General features: G+C 53.0%; 1 protein-coding gene across 9 annotated transcripts in view; it reads right to left on the bottom strand.

Moving 5' to 3' along the window:
* AGAP1 (ArfGAP with GTPase domain, ankyrin repeat and PH domain 1) overlaps positions 1-15,589 on the bottom strand; it is a 409,905-nt gene that overhangs the window by 113,273 nt on the left and 281,043 nt on the right. For all 9 annotated transcript variants that reach the window (XM_045197998.2, XM_045197999.2, XM_024564316.3 and 6 more), the window contains one exon: positions 1,125-1,283. In XM_045197998.2, the coding sequence (XP_045053933.2) occupies positions 1,125-1,283 (159 nt within the window). The remainder of the gene's footprint in view (positions 1-1,124; positions 1,284-15,589) is intronic.

Here is a 15,589-nt window from a genome sequence, read left to right as displayed (position 1 = left end):
GAGAGGGCGGAGGTGACTTCCCCACCTCCCGCGGGGCCTTCCGTGTGAGCGCAGCGCGGGGGCTGGGCTCCTGGCCCGGCCCTGTGAGGGCCGCCCTTTTGGACTCCACCTCTCCTCCTTGCTTGGTCCGGGGATGTCCTTTAAGACTGGGCATGGGGCCACCAGAAATACCGATGGTGTTCACAGCAGCGGTAGCCGCTGAGTCTCTAGGGAAGGCCTGACGCTGTGTATTTGACAGGGGTGTCAAACTCATGTTCACCAGGGGGCCACGTCAGCCTTGCGGTTGCCTTCAAAGGGCCGGATGTAATTTTAGTACTGTAAAAATGTAACTGCTCTTCAATAGGGTAGAAGCAAGGTGTCAGGCTGGATAAAACAAGATGGAGGGCCGGATTCGACCTGCGGGCCTTGTGTTTGCCACCTGTGCCTTAGAACACTAGGCCGACATCACTCCAGCCCTGTCTGGCGGACAGCGTACAATGGCAGGGCACCTTCGACCACTGGGAACAGGCCACAACACGCCGCCACAGGCAAGGCCGCACGCAGGGCTTTTTGGGGTACTCCCTCGTACATGGCAGGACAGTCTCCAAGCTGCACATGTATCTCCCAAAGGGCTGGCCCCACAGAAAAGTGGGGAGAGCCTCCAAGATCTCCGGGATATAGCAGGAATCTTGGAAAATGGAGGAGAATGAATTATGTGTTTTCCTTTGGCGGAAAACGCCCCAAGTGATAAAGAAGGAGCACCCACACAGGGGGCAGAGGTCACAGTGCAGGGAGCGTGGCCAGGGGCAGGAAACTGCTGTTCTCTCTCAGCCCCGCCGCCACTGGGTCCCGGGAGCCTGGGTAAGCCTCCTGCCCTGTCTGCCTTCGGCTTCAGGTTCCCAATCTGTCAAGTGGGTGTGAACAGCTAACTCCTCCCTGCCCCAGAGGGGAACAAATGAGCTGACATGGGTGACACAGCCCATCACAGACAAACGCTCAACAATGGAAGGAGAGACGTGCAGGGTGGCCACGCTGCCCCCAGTGCCGCCTGCAGAGCGGACTGCAGAGAGCTTGGGGCGCTGTGTCCAGCCCCTGGCCTACACCTGAGGGCCATGAGTTGGCCGTGGGGTCGAGTCCTCTCTTACCACTGCTGATGGCCGAGTTTGCAATGACTGTAGCCTCACTCCACTGGTCGGCACTGGAGACGGAGTAGGACCGCTGCTGCATGCCGTCTGGTCGGCTGTTGAAGGAGCCCAGGCTGACGCCGCTGGCCATCTGAGACCCAGACGCACTAGTGACAGTCCCTAGGAACAAACAAGTCAGGTGAACACTCCTTGGACTGCAGACCCCAGAAACTGGCTCCAGTTAGTCTGGAGAGGCCCACACACCTGCCACTCAGTGGGCCGTGGGCGAGAGTCGTCATCCTGCCCATATGGAAGTGGGAGCATTGCACCAATCAATATTTGGGAGGAGCAAGAGGGTGAAGTGAACCTCGGGCGCTTGGCAAACCCTGGTGAAGGGGCCTAACACCTCTGATGACCACACCCAAAGCAGCCCCAAAGACAGATGCACAGCACAACTGCCATCTCTGGAGGGAGCCGAGAAGCAGGCAAAAGACCCCCTTATAGAAAAGCCAGCAAAGTGGGCCATCCAGGAGCCCCAGTGTCAGCATCGAGGGATGTGAAAATGATTGCTGACTGGGAGTCAGTTTTGGGGCTGGGGGACTGCTTCCACAGTGAAGACAGATTGACAATCAAAGTTCCTAGACACGATGCGGAAAGGAACGCAGACTCCTCAACCAGGTAAAAGATGAAGTGGAGGAAAAACCCGTGTAGCCGCTTCACAGCGCAGGAGCACGGTAATGGAGGGTGCCTCCGATGTGTGCTTGGTGACTGGAACCAGCTGCTCTGAACCATGGTGAACAGTGACCTGGTCACACCAAGTGTGGGCTCAAAAACATAATCAAGTCCCTTCCTCTAAAGCTCAGCCGACCACACCTGCTGCTGGCGGGTTTGTTTGTAGGGTCTATTTGCAGATCTTCAAAGGTACTAGGGTTTTGTTTCTTTTTTTAAAACTTCCCTCCAACTGTTTTAGCTTAGAACCAATTAAGTTTCCAATTATGTATTCAACCATTTTGAAAAGAAACCCTTCTGAACCGAAGGGTGTGGGTCTGGGCCCTCTCTTCCCGGTGGGGGTGCTGATCCCCACACCCGGCAATTGGAGCCGATCTCGGGGCTCCCAGGCCCTGTCCACATTCCCAGCAGGTGGAAGCTTCAGAGCGCTGCTATCATTTCTAGGGTGGTTGAAAGGAAAATGAAAAGACAGAGAATTGGGGGAAACAACAATGAAAACTGTGCCCCACTGCCGAGCCCCGGTCTCTCAAGCCCGGATGGCCCTCGGGGACACCTGCCTCTGGGTGAAAAGTCTAGCAGATGATTCTTTCCTCCCTGCAGCACCCCTTCATGCCGGCGAGCCACGATCGAGTTGAGTCTGGGGACCCGCCCACAAAGCCTCCTTCCACCCCGCTTCAGGCACACAGGCCGGAACACGTGAAAAACCAGAAGTGACTCACTGTCTGCCTGGGGTTTGATGGGGCCACAACGGCACTCCAGCCCAAACACCTTTCTCCTGGGGGCACGGCTCCCCAGGACCACAGTCCGCAGCCTCCCAACACAGTTTAAGGGCAGAGCACTGGCCACTGTCCACTCCAGGCCAGCCTCCAGGAATCAGCACGCCACGCACGTGGGACAGTCCGGTCCACCTGAACTTTGGCTAAGGGACGAGAGATGTCCCCACAGAGGTACCCGACAAGGAGCTCGTCTTAGGCTGACAAGTTCACCTCAGGGCCACACGTGCACTGTCGAAAAAGGAGGATGGATTCCGAATGTCCACTCTCATGTGAAACTGCGACGATGCTGGTCACGCACCTGTGGCTGGCCCGCTGGCTTTCGCACTTCTCACTGTTTGTCACATGGCATTCTAAGTGCAGGCCCAATCCTGAGACCTGCTGATGGCACAGCTCTGGGGTTTGGCTCCTCAGGAGGCAGAGGGGGATCACAGAGGTAAAGAAATGCCCGTCAGGATGGCACACTGCTGCTGCAGAGTCTGCGCAAGACCCCCAAACTGCGCAATCCTTCAGAAAGCTGCTTCTGTGGGCCCTCGGCCTGAGAGGGTCTCCTGACCGCAACCACACTGAAGCCCCGACTGCCGCACCCCACAGAGACGACAGGTCTGCATTTCGGCAACATGGAGGTGCAGACAGGGACAGTTGGGGGTAACATTTTAAAACAGGTCCACAGACGTGGGGCCGCGAGTCTGGGTTGAGCTCACAGAGCTGTTTTGCTTAGAGAATAACAACTTCTTTTCATAAATTGAAGTTGGGAGATTTCATCTAAAAAAATCTGTGGCTCTCAGCACCACTTGAAAGGTGAGACGGTCTGGCAGCCCCGGGCCTGCATTTGTGCGGACCACACACACTCATCCGCGTCCGATGGGGCTGCACGTCGGCACCGAAAACCCCGGGAGTCCACAACACATTCAGCACAGCTGACCTGCAGGGCTCCAGGGCGCCACACGGCTGTCCGTCCGCCCACAATCACGTGAACCACAGATGCGCAGAATCCTCTCCCGGCAGCCGCCCAGAGCCACGAGAGTATCACATCATGTACCACTAGCCTGGGAAAGACCAAACTTCAAGACTCAAAGTATGGTGGACCCTTCAACAATGCAGGGCTTGGGGGTGCTGAACCCCCAATGCAGGCAAAAGTCCACATAACTTCTGACTCCCCCAAAACTTAGCTACTAATACAGCTTACTATTGATACCACAAACTGCTGACTAACCCAGATTCTGTACATGTATCTACCATGCACCGCATTTTCACAATGCAGCGAGTTAGAGGGAGTTACTAAGAAAACCCATCTGCCGCACCTACTGGGAAAACCTGCCGTGTAAGTGCACCCGTGCCGTCCGAGGCTGGCCCGTGCAGTCTCTATGGAAAGTGGGTCCCTTTTGGACCATCTTAAAGTTGACAAACTGTGGGTCGGACTATCATGAGTGGGAGCCATCTGTCCGGCCCCACGTCTGTCTATGGGACTGCAGTCTGCACTGGAAAGGCTGGGGCACACACTGGCCCCTCGCCCACTGCCCTCAGCCACCTGCCCTCCTGCTTCCTGGTCTTTGGGTACCACAAGTTCCAAAGTCTCCAAAAAGGTACACAGAAGGATTCTCATCTCCAGTAAAACACTTTTTTTTTAAATTTAAGATTTTGTTTATTTCTACAGAGGGGAAAAGGAAGGAGAAAGAGGGAGAGAAATATCATTCGGGTGCATCTCCCACACCCCAAGCTGGGGACCTGGCCCTCTACCCAGGCACATGCCCTGGCTGGGAATGGAACCGGCGACCATTCGCTTCGCAGGACAACACCCAACCCACTGGGCCACACCAGTCAGGGTTCAAGTAAAACATTTCTGACTCTCCCTCAGGAGACTAAATCTCTATTGCATGACATACCCACTTTATTTTAACTTCAGTTAAAACTTGCCTGAGAATCAAATAAGACAAGACCAAATAACTAACATAAACAAGTTATTTTCTGCAACAGTACGGAAACGTGTTTGTTTAGCTGAAAACAAACTAAAAACTATGAAGGGTAAGAAATAGCTCCTGCTGTAAATGCACAGCCTGGAGATACACACCCAGGTACCTGCCTGTAGCTATAAATACGTAACGACACATGTTTGCACGCGGAGAAAAAGCAGGGGTCGCAGACCGGGCCACGGCACCGTGGAGCGGCCACGCTGGCTCTGGACAGCCTGGTCGCTGTCCGGAGCAGTCCCGGGCCGGTGGTCTAACTTTGAGAAACCAACTACCCCCAAATGCTTCGTGAATATTTTTAATAACTACAAATTTAAAGTCTAACTACTGTATTTTACGTCCTAATTTGTAAACCTTATTTTTACACACACACACACGCGCCCAGCAAAGGCTCCTGTGTAATCCTGTTTCTGTGCCTGAATGAAGTTCCCTCATTCACTGGTCAAGTCATACTGTCCCTGATTCCAATCTTTTGTTTTGTTCAATAGAGATACACCCAGCAATGTCTGCCCTCTGTGTGACCACACAGGGAGTGTTCTCTTTTGAAAATACCTCTGAGCAGATAAGGGAGACGTGCGTTTGAGATCACTTTATTCTCAAAGCACTCTAGGCCCACGCTGCCCCTGGAATGGCCATTCATTTCACACGAACGGGTTCCTCTCAGGCCGAGGACCTGGAGCTCTGGTTTGTGGGAAGAGCCATGACTTCCCTGCCCTCCCGAGAGCCGAGAGCTTCCCATCAAGACCACCTACGCACGGTGGCATCTACACACTGTCCTGACCACTGTCAGGGTTCCCACTGAGCCCCAGGCAGCAGCCACGCCAGCCAGGCCTCCCCTCCCCGCAGCCCCCATGGTCGGGTGGACAGCTGGGGGTCTGGAAGTCACAGGGCCATCAACAGTCCGTAAGGACAGGAAGGGCTGAAGCCACTGCTACACTGACTAGTTACCTCCCATTCTTACACCTGGTTAGGTAGAAGCATGTGTTTAACAAAAGGCCCGAGCCCCTGCTCCCTGGCCGTTAGCATCACAAGTAAATACAGAGTGGCTGGGAGGACTGGGGTTACAGGGCCGCAGGGCAGCAGAGTGGCCCAGTCGATGGGGCCAGGTGCAGCGCCTGGTGGAGAGAGGTCCAGCCTCGCCCCACAGCCCCAGGGATGCCTAGGAGAGACTCCCGCCCCTTGCCACCTGCACACCTACCTGTTTTACCCCTGCATCTCCCGGTGTGGCTGAGACATGAGACCTGAAGCTGGGGTGTGTGTCAGGGGGCAGGGCTGCTGGTCCAGCCCAGGGATTACTGTCTTTGCAGGCCTGTCCGTCCGTCCCAGGGAGAAGGGACTCAGAGCCTGACTGGAATGTCCTCTTTCCTAGAAAAGTGGCAGCAGGTCTCACAACTGGTTCTAACTCACAGTCAACAGGCACGGGGATGTCAGAAGCAGCCAGTGGGACACCTGCCACCCCCCAAGGGAGAGCACCAGGTGGCAGTGAGAATGCAGGGATACCTTTCACACTTTGCTTACCGCCACCCCCCACCCCGCCCGCCACTCTCCTGTACCCTGACATCCTATTATGTCTGCATGGCTGAGAGAGAAGACTCGGAGCTGGGAGACAGAGCCTCAGCCAGGCCTTGCATTTCTTCCTATCTTCAGGCCTGGGCACCCATTTCTTCTGACGATCTTTTCAGGACCGTCTGCCGAGTGAGCCACTTGGGTGACAGAGACAACGTCCTCCTCCAGAGGAGGGTGGATCTGCTCATTGTGGAGATAATCCCAGGGCAGGCTTGCTTATGTCCAACAATGAGACTGGGTTTGCTGACTGCAACTTCCTCCCGAGCATGCTCGTGGCCGCTGGCCCAGGGGAGCTGGTGCAGGACGGTGCCAACCCTCCAGCCACTGCTTCCATGGTAAGAAACTATCATCAGTCCCGACCCGGCAGCCTCGGCATCCAGGAAACTGGCAAGCTAGCTTCCCTACAAGGAGGGCAAGTCAGAGCTGCCCAGTCCTACCCTCCTCCCCAGATTTCCCTGTCTTGCCGCAGTGAGCCCCTGCTGGCGGGCACAATGCTGGAGTCCCTGTCCTCAGGGAGGCTACAGCTTAGCCCTGTAGAAAGGATCGGACAAGTCTGCAGAGGCCAAAACACAAGGTGAGGACCACCAGGGCTGTGAGGAGATGTGAGGGGCAGGGGGATGGCACCTGCTGGGCAGCTCAGGGAAGACTCTGTAAGTCCCTGTACACTGTGTGCAGAACCCCCCATGTACTTTGCACTTACTCAGATACAACTTAGGGTTCTGCACTTTCTATGTGGACATTGTATCAATATTTACCCTCCCCCCACCCCCCGAAAAAAAAGCTAAAAAAGGTCTTTGAATGTTTGTGAATTTGAGAGGTTGGGTGGGGGAGACAGTTTCATCAGCATTAAGTCCCAAAGAAAGGCCCAGCCCTCCAAAGTGTGGGACCCTGGTGTCCACAGGTGTCACGAAAGCACCTCTGGTACTGTCTCAGTATCTCCCCGCAACGTTATCTGTCACCATGACATACACGGCCGGCTTCCCGGCGCATTCGGGTCCCTCATACCCCCACACGCGGACGGGGCCGCTGGCTGGACCAGCAGGGGCGGCCCCATTACCAGGCTAATCCCGGCTGGGCTCCCCTTGATATGGATATGTGCGTGCTTAGGGGTGCCCTGATTAGCGAGGCTTCCCTGGGTCAAAAGCGCCAGATTCTTCCCACAGAATAATTTTAGCTTTCTGTGTAGCCCTGAAGTGTACGAGTTGATTTGAAAAGGTATTTACCTCCACCATATGCTATTTTTCTTTAAACAATTTGCATTTCAAAGCGAATTCGGCAGTCGTGTCTGAATGCACAGCAGTGTGTTGCCTGAACTGATCTCGAACAAGCATGAAAAAGACGCCGGTTTTCTATTGAGCAAGAATGTTTTCATCCACCAAGTGACATCAAAGGCAGAATTCCTCTTTCAAGCTACAGGATTATTTTATTAAAAATAGCCTGTTCTGGTTTTTTAACATACACTCTGAAACAGGCTTTTCATAGCACCCAAGTACAGGTTCATCAACAACCATTTCTTTTAAAATGCATGTTGCTTGCTGCCCGTTCCAATTTGGTCCGTCTTCACAATCATGACTTGACTGCTCAAGGGCTTCAGTGGGAAAACGACACTCAGCATTCGACTGGTGGGTGAAATCGCCTGAGAAAGAGCAGCAGCCCTCAGCGACAGGGGCTGTAGGGGTTCAAGTGCAGGGAGATACTTGGGGAGGAAGAGGGCTCCGCCAGCGGGTGAGTGGAAGACACACACCCATTTCCATCGTGGGCTCTGGAGGTAGAAACCCGTCCCGACTGCAGGACGGTGGCCCACGGCGGCACGGGCGGAATGGACTGCTTGAATGGGCCCGTCGCCATCCCTGTGCAGCTGCCCAGGCAGAAAGCTCAGGGCGCGAGGGCACCCTGTACACCCGCGCTTGCCCACACCCTCTTGCGCGATGGGAAGGCCAGGTTTGCTGGAACCAGGGCGGGACCTAGGAGGTCGTTCTAATGGGAAGTCATGGCCATCCGGCTGGCCCTCTAAGCACACCCCCCGAAAGAATGCAACTCCCATCAGCACCACGAAGAGAGGGGCTCAAACAACCAATGCACCTGTGGGCGGGCCTGTTCGCAGGTTTGTGTCAGATGTCTGCCTCTGTTCGGCAACCCAGGTTTCAGGCAAAGAGGGTTTTTTTCCAAGCACACGTTCAGTTCCTTCTCTTAAGGAGGAAGGCGCCCAGGACTCCGTGCAGGGTGGTGCCTGTGTGTGAAGCGGTGCTGTTCTGCACACCTGCTACCGAGGTGGGGTCTCGTGTGTCTCAGGCTGCTGTGCGTCTTTTACTGTGAGGTAATTTCCTGTTTCCCAGGGAAACAAGGAACACATGGACCGTGGACCGGTTGCCAGGGCGGATGTGATCACCACAAAGGACACTGCAGCGGTGCTCAGAGGTCAAGTCCCGGAGCGTGACAGCTCACTGCTGACTGAAGTGTGGGGACAGTTCGTTTTATTCTGACGTCCCCCCATTCTAATCATGATGCCAAGGGAAAAATGGGAGTCTTCTGTCGTCCAAGTTTCTTAAAGGTCATCTTGCACAGTGATACAGATATAAAAATAACATGCACTAGAAGTCTACAAAAACCCCACCATATAAATAGTCTCTACATTAAACATAGCATTCGTTTTTCTTATCACCATGGGAAAGATGTCATTTCATAATATACTTCTCCTTGACATGACTTCCATCTTCGACACTGTTCCCTAACCTTCCTAATAGCTTTAAATAGGTAACATCTTACGGACTGAATGCAGATAGTTTACATCACTGCGTCTCTACTTCCGGGTAGTTTCGGCTGCTCCCAGTCTCCTGTCGTTACAACAGCGCTGCAGGAGATACTCCCGCTTCTAGGTTTTTTCTTAGGGTAGAATCCCAGGAGAGTTATTATTGGGTCAAACACCACCAACATGTTTCTGACTCGTGATACATGCTTCTAATTAACTTTCTTAATGAGCAGTGAGCTGAAAAAGATGGAACCTGGGTGTCTGGAAAACAGTTCAGTCATCGTCTGTCAATGGAAACAACAACGAAATGGTGATGATGATAATGGTAATGAGATGCCCACGTGGCTGACTGGCAGACGGCTTCGACCCCATAAAGTGCTTTATAAACCACAAGGCCTCTGCAGGTGCGAGTGGCTGTTTCACCAACAGTGGGCTTTCCTTTCCTCCGTAGTTCAGTTTTCAGTAAAAGCTTAAAAGGGCCATGTTGCTAATTTTGTCTGACTCTCTTAGTGGAAAGTCGGAGCATCTTACTCATGCGTCCCCGGCACGGCGTGTCTTCACGTGGAAGTCGCTGCTGTTTGCCCCGAGTCTGTGTTGAATGTGTGGTCCTCCTTGCTCAGCGTGAGCCCGCACGGTCGTGCCCCTGAGGGGTTGTTAGACACCCAGCGCACAGAGCTGAGCACAGGGCCAACTCGTGACACTCTTGCCGCTTCCAGTCTGCCCAAAACCCAAGGCAGGATGGCTGGTGACGGCAGAGCTGTCAGAGGCACTGCTAGAAGGACAGTGAGGAGGGGTGAGCAGGAGCCGGGGACCCCGCCTACATCCCACTGCCAGGCCACACCCCACCCCCGACGGCTGACATGCACCGTCTGGGGCCATTCCAGGTGAGAATGTTAAGCGCAGAAGTTAAGTTCTCCTTTAAGTGATTATATTTAGAAATGAATTTGAATATTTATTCCAAAGACAGAGTCTGCTTTGTGCAGGTATATGGCACCACGCTCATCACTGTTGAGCAGGGCCTGCCCTTCTCTCACCTGAATCGCTCACCTGCTTCAGGACCACCTGCCACAGATCCATGCTGTGTGTGGCGTGTACCAGCATGACGCGTACGCAGCTACCACCCATTTCTTGTTATTACCATATCACATGCAAACTCGTTCCTGTGACCCAGACCAAGGTCTGACAACATTACACAAAAGCAGGATGAAACTCAGGAATTCCTCTTAAACAAGAAAATACAGTGACTGCATTGAAGGAGCAGTGAACAGTTTTTCATAGAAGAAAGTCCCAGGCACCCAGAGCTTGTCCTCCAGGTCCTCACTGGGCTGCGTGCCCCCAACGACCCCACTCCATCGCTTGGTGCTGTCCTTCGCCGCGCACAATGGCTCCGCCTCTGCGACACCCCTCCTCTTCTGTATGATAAACACGATAGGTGTGTTTTGCACAAAATCCGCTTTGATTTGGCAGTGCTGTTTTGAGGGCAGAGTTCTCTTGCTACCACTGAATTTTCTAACCCTATCAGGGAGGAGGCCCATGCAGTCACTGGGCTCCCTCACCCCCACCCCGGAAGAGCTCACTGGGCTTGTCCCCTGCTTCTGGTCCTCATCAAATCACCTGTTCGAAGTGAACAGAGAGCCGGGGAAGGGCGTGAGAGTGCTGGGGGACACCCACATTCGTAACTGATGGCATGAAGGAAGGCCGTGTGTGTGTGTGGGCCGGGATGTTTTGGGGTTCACCTCTCACTAGGAATCTTGCAGAAAGACAAGTTTTCTCGGGGCGAGTGGAGATGACGAAGCACCAACACACAACTTGGAGACGGCAGAGCCACGACAACTAAATTCTCCTCCTCCAGTGTGGGAACGAGGATACAGCCAGCATCCCCTGCCTCCAAAGGCCACTGCGGCTACCTGCATAGAGCCATCTTAGCACCCGCCTCTCCAACGGTGGCTCTTCAGGGATGGCCACTGGGGGCACTTGGAGGCATTGTGTCAATGGCTGAAACACTACTACTTCACCAAACGTACGTTTTCGAGAGGAAAACAGAGTTTCTAAAGCAATTTTATTGACAGGGGCCTCTGTTCCCACAGAGGAGCACAGCTCAGCCCCTGACACCCCTCGTGTGTAACTGAGATCAGCAAGGATTGAGTTGCCTGCATCGGTTCTCATGGCAAAGAACACTCCATGAACAGTTCAAATACTCGAAGGTTTCCTTACATGGGAAAGTGTGATTTTGATTTAGATTCGAACTGTGCCCCAAAGATCCTGACCAGAGAATGCTCCCAAGGAGGGACTGTCCCCAAAAGATGGCAAACCGCATTCACCCTGAGTCTTCATTACTCGCATTGCTCGCAATGGTGATACTATTATTTCCTTAATGGAAAAATAATCACTGGTTGACAAAACTAGGCGAGGGTGACACAGGAAGAGAAATAATGGCCTACGCCTCAAAGAGTTTCCAATTTAATGATGGAAACAATCTAACAAATTTGCCTAAATCTCCGTGGGAGAGATGCCTGCAGAAGCGACTGACAATAAGAATGCGTTTCTCGTAAAGGCTGAGGACGCTGCCGGTCTTCATTTCAGACGCAGCCGCCTTCTTGAAATTGTAGTCTAAGGAGAAAAACCACTTATTGAAATAACTCCTGCAGCAGTCAGCCATCAAAACCTACTCCAATAAAGCCTGGTTTGTGGAATAGGATTATCATCACATGATACTGACTTTTTGGATTATTTTTCAGGGGAGTAACTCACAACCAGGCAAGCTTTCCTTTCCAAGTGTTCTACCAAGCTGCTGGAAAGGCACTCAGCGCAAGCACCCGGCTTGTATGTCCGAGCACTTGGTGTTGGGAACAAAGCTCCCCCAACCCCTGCCCACCAGTGTGGGAAATGAAGGAGCAGACGGGGCAGAAATGGGGCGAGGAGCCAGGTTCCGAGGTTCTGACAGGCAGCGTGCAAACTGGACACACTGGCAGAAACTCGGAGATGCGCTCAGCTCATTGTACACGGAACCAACTCCAGAGTTATTAAAATGTTTTCTAGACCATTTGAAACTAAACAAAGAAAAACTTTGTTTCTATGAGACAACCATGGATGTAGCTTGGATGCTGCGTTATTTTTTTTAATAGCTATTACCACTGTAACAGCAGCTTAGCGACGCGGCGTCTGCAGTGTGAGCAGTTTTGATAAACAGCCTCTGCGGGCCACACAACGGGGATAATGTATCCTTAAGTACCGCCAATGAGCTGCCATTCTGCACAGCCAATTACTTCTGTGCGTCTGTCACTCAAAGGAAAAATGACTGAGCCCATTAGATGAAACCTTTGTCACTGTTCCTAATGCACTCTTAGGCCTCATTAATCTCCGGGAGCAGCAACAGAGCCGCCGGTGTCTCATTGCCTCCCCCGAACAGGCCCACGTGAAGCCTCTCATCTCTCCCCCAAGTGCACCGCGTTAATCAAGCTCTCCTTATTACCCGGTCCCTGTCACGGCGGAGAGCGCGCTCCCTCTTAAATGCTCTCATTATGACCCGTCTTTAGAGCTGGCTAAGTGGAAAAAAAGAGAGAGGGAGAGAGGGAGAAAGAGGACCGGAGAGGAAGAGGAAAGGAAAAAGCAAGTCCAATGGCATTAATATTCATGACAATAATTAGTATTCTAGGTCACTGAATATTCATGCTATCAGTTTGGTTTTTTATGGGTTTGCTGGATGTCCTGATTACTGAAGTGTGGAGGAAAACAGCATGGTTGAGACTTTAGATGTCAACGGCAGTTCAATACTCAAAACACACCGAGACCCCTGCCCCCCACCCCAGAATGGCAGCCCCAACCCTCCCCTGGCGGTTTCAGTGTTTTGAAACCACTGGGGGCCTGAAGTGGGGGGAGGTGGGGAAGGAGGAAGCGTTTCCTGGGACAAAGGTCTACCCATCCATCTGGTTAGGATAAAAACATAGTCTCGGTTGCAAATAACCAACAAAGCCTGCTTTAGGGACAAGGAGGTATCTGTCATCTCAGAACGAAATGTCACAATCAGAGTCACGGAGAAGCGGGGATAGAGACAGGGGCCGCACAGAACTGGAGCCATGTGCCCCAGGGAGAGCCCTCTTCCAGCCTGCCCTGCACACCGCCCTCGAAGGGATGTGGGGGGTGGGCTCGGGCTTTGGGTCTGACGCATAATGTCTATTCAAAGGCTACATAAGCAAACTTGAGGGTGTGTAAAAAATTACTTCGAAAACGATTTCCCTCCCCCTCCCTCGCTCCTCTTCATCAGTTATGGGCACGACTATTGAGATGGACCTGGCCCAGTTCTGAAGACTCACTCCCGCCGTGCCACGCTTTGGAAAGGAACGTGGTGTGCCGTCCTCATAAGGACAGATGCAGGTTCCACGTCCCATTTCAGAGACGAGGAAGCCAGGTTCAGGGAGACAAGAGCACAGGCTCCTGAGGTGGGCAGGCGGGACTCTATTCCGTGTTTCTGACTCCAAACCCCTACACTTTAGGCCATTATGTTTTCCTGCTCTCTACTTCAGTGTCAAAATGATTGCCTTCTGTCACATGTGGATGTAATTCTACCAAAGCAGCCTGGCCAAAAACTCACGTCAGAAAGTACTTTTGGACGTTTGACTGCCTTCTCTGGAAGTACCCCTAAAATTACAGTTGGGTGAATTCTCTAAAACGTGGCCTCTGATGAATTCCCATTAGAAAGGCACAGTAAGTTCTGAGCCAAAGGAATGCAAATGGCAGATACCACCGTAGGCATCCTAAGTGGGTACTTTTAATTCCTCATGGGATTAGCATGAGTCTCAAAATGATGTTTAAATAGCAAGGCTACCAAGCATATGGAAGTGGGGGGGGTCAAAGGGGCACTCCCCTCATGGACAGAGAGCTATTGTATATAAAACCGCTCTAGAAATTCAATTGGAAATATGGACCATGCCCACTGACCAAGCCACTTCGCTTGCAGACTTTAAGACAATCATAAGTGCCAGGCAGAAAGACCTAGGTCCGTGGGAGCATCAGGTCTCTGTGAATAGGAAGTTACTGGAAGGACAGGCACAGAAGAGCAGTCCAAGTCAACACCATGAGATAAGAAAACGAGTAAAGAAAAGCAGCCCGGAAAGAATGGACCACTTCCAGTTAATCTGGAGCTCTCACCCAGAGCCGCAGGACACTAAGGAGTGGGGAGGAAGCAGTAGGGTGAGCACCATTGTTGATTCTTTGGCAAATAGCTCTAAAATAACAAAAATAACTTATGCCTATTTTTAGCGAAAAGCCCATCACTTAAAAATAGCATCAGTTAACTTCTAATTGAATGTGCCCCCTGGGAGCCGCCTTTCATGTGCAAGAATACTCTCTGAACAACAGAACGGAGGGTCTTCTTGGACACCAGCCAATGGTGTCACCTTCATACTTAGCCGAGGAGCCGAGTCCTGCACTGCCACAGTGACCGTGCAGCACTGGCTCCCCTGAAATGGCATGTGGGAGCAAAAGATGAGGGAAAATCAGCCAGGCCCCCCACGTGGGGAAGAACCAGAACCTGGCACAGGCTGGAGAGGACGCACTGTGATAAACTGAGGGTGTGACCCTGGGAACAGGGTTTCAGCTGCACCTCAAACCCTGCACTCACCTGATGGCAAGTCTTAAAGAGACTGGGCCGGCACCAGCACACGCGCAGAGCACCGGAGATGGCTGGTCTGCAGGCGAGGTGCCAGCTCCAGACCATACACAAGTGACACTTCATCCTGGGGGCCTGGTGGAGTTGCCAGCCTGGCCTCAGCCCTGGGGCCCTTCCCCACCCCTGGGGACAGCCGCCCACACACCCCGCTCCCATCTCCAAGCCCAGATGGCTCTGACCTCGAGCTGCCGCACTGACTTGGTCTACTCCTCCCTCTGCCCCACCGGAGGGTGCGATGCGGTGCAGGTGGCCAGGGGCCACCTCCTGCGCTCCTGCATACGTTAAACACCCCGTCCGCGTTTCCTGACTTGAATAAACACACGGACAGATGCGATGACATGGGTTAGGAGAAGGGGGAGGCCAGCTGGTGATAACATGACTGCCTGTCCGTCCTGGAGCTCGGGGACCCATTCTCAACAACACACCCAATTCCTGCTCCTGACTAAGCGCTCGGTAAGGATTTCCAAATAAATGAAGAAACAAATACAAAGTAACAAAGACGTTAGCTTTGATTTCACCGTAGACAGAGTGCTTTCTTGGGCACTTTGTCTCTTCTAATCCTGCAGCCTTAGCCCACCATCCTGAACAGGGAAATGCCGTGTGCTTCTTCGGAGGAGGGTCAGCAGGTCACCAGAGACCAGACCGAACGAGCTCCCATCCCTTTTGCAGAATGAACTGACGTCTCTGTGAGCAGAAAGTCCACGTTTATTTTGATGAGTAGTAACTGCTGACACCTGCGCTGTACTTTAGGAGTTTTCGGGCACTTGCAGATGTCACCTCATCTACCAGCACATTGGTGACATGCACAGGCCAGGCCAGGCTGATCGGGAGGTGACATGCGGTCAGTTACCTGCCCAACGCCCCTTGGCATTGGGAAGCAGAACCCCAGCTCATGGACCTCAAGTTCTTGCTCCTTTTTATGGCCTGCTTCCACCAATCAGCGCTGCATACGCCCCGGACCGGTGGGGTCAGCCTCTCCCCGACCCCCTTCAAAGCAACTCCATATTCCAGAAAGGGGAAGCACAGCACCT

This window comes from Desmodus rotundus, chromosome 2 (assembly GCF_022682495.2).
Source record: "Desmodus rotundus isolate HL8 chromosome 2, HLdesRot8A.1, whole genome shotgun sequence".
In the NCBI taxonomy this organism is placed as follows: Eukaryota; Metazoa; Chordata; class Mammalia; order Chiroptera; family Phyllostomidae; genus Desmodus; species Desmodus rotundus.
The sequence above is the reverse complement of the archived record's forward strand: the minus strand, read 5'-3'. Positions and strand labels throughout refer to the sequence as shown.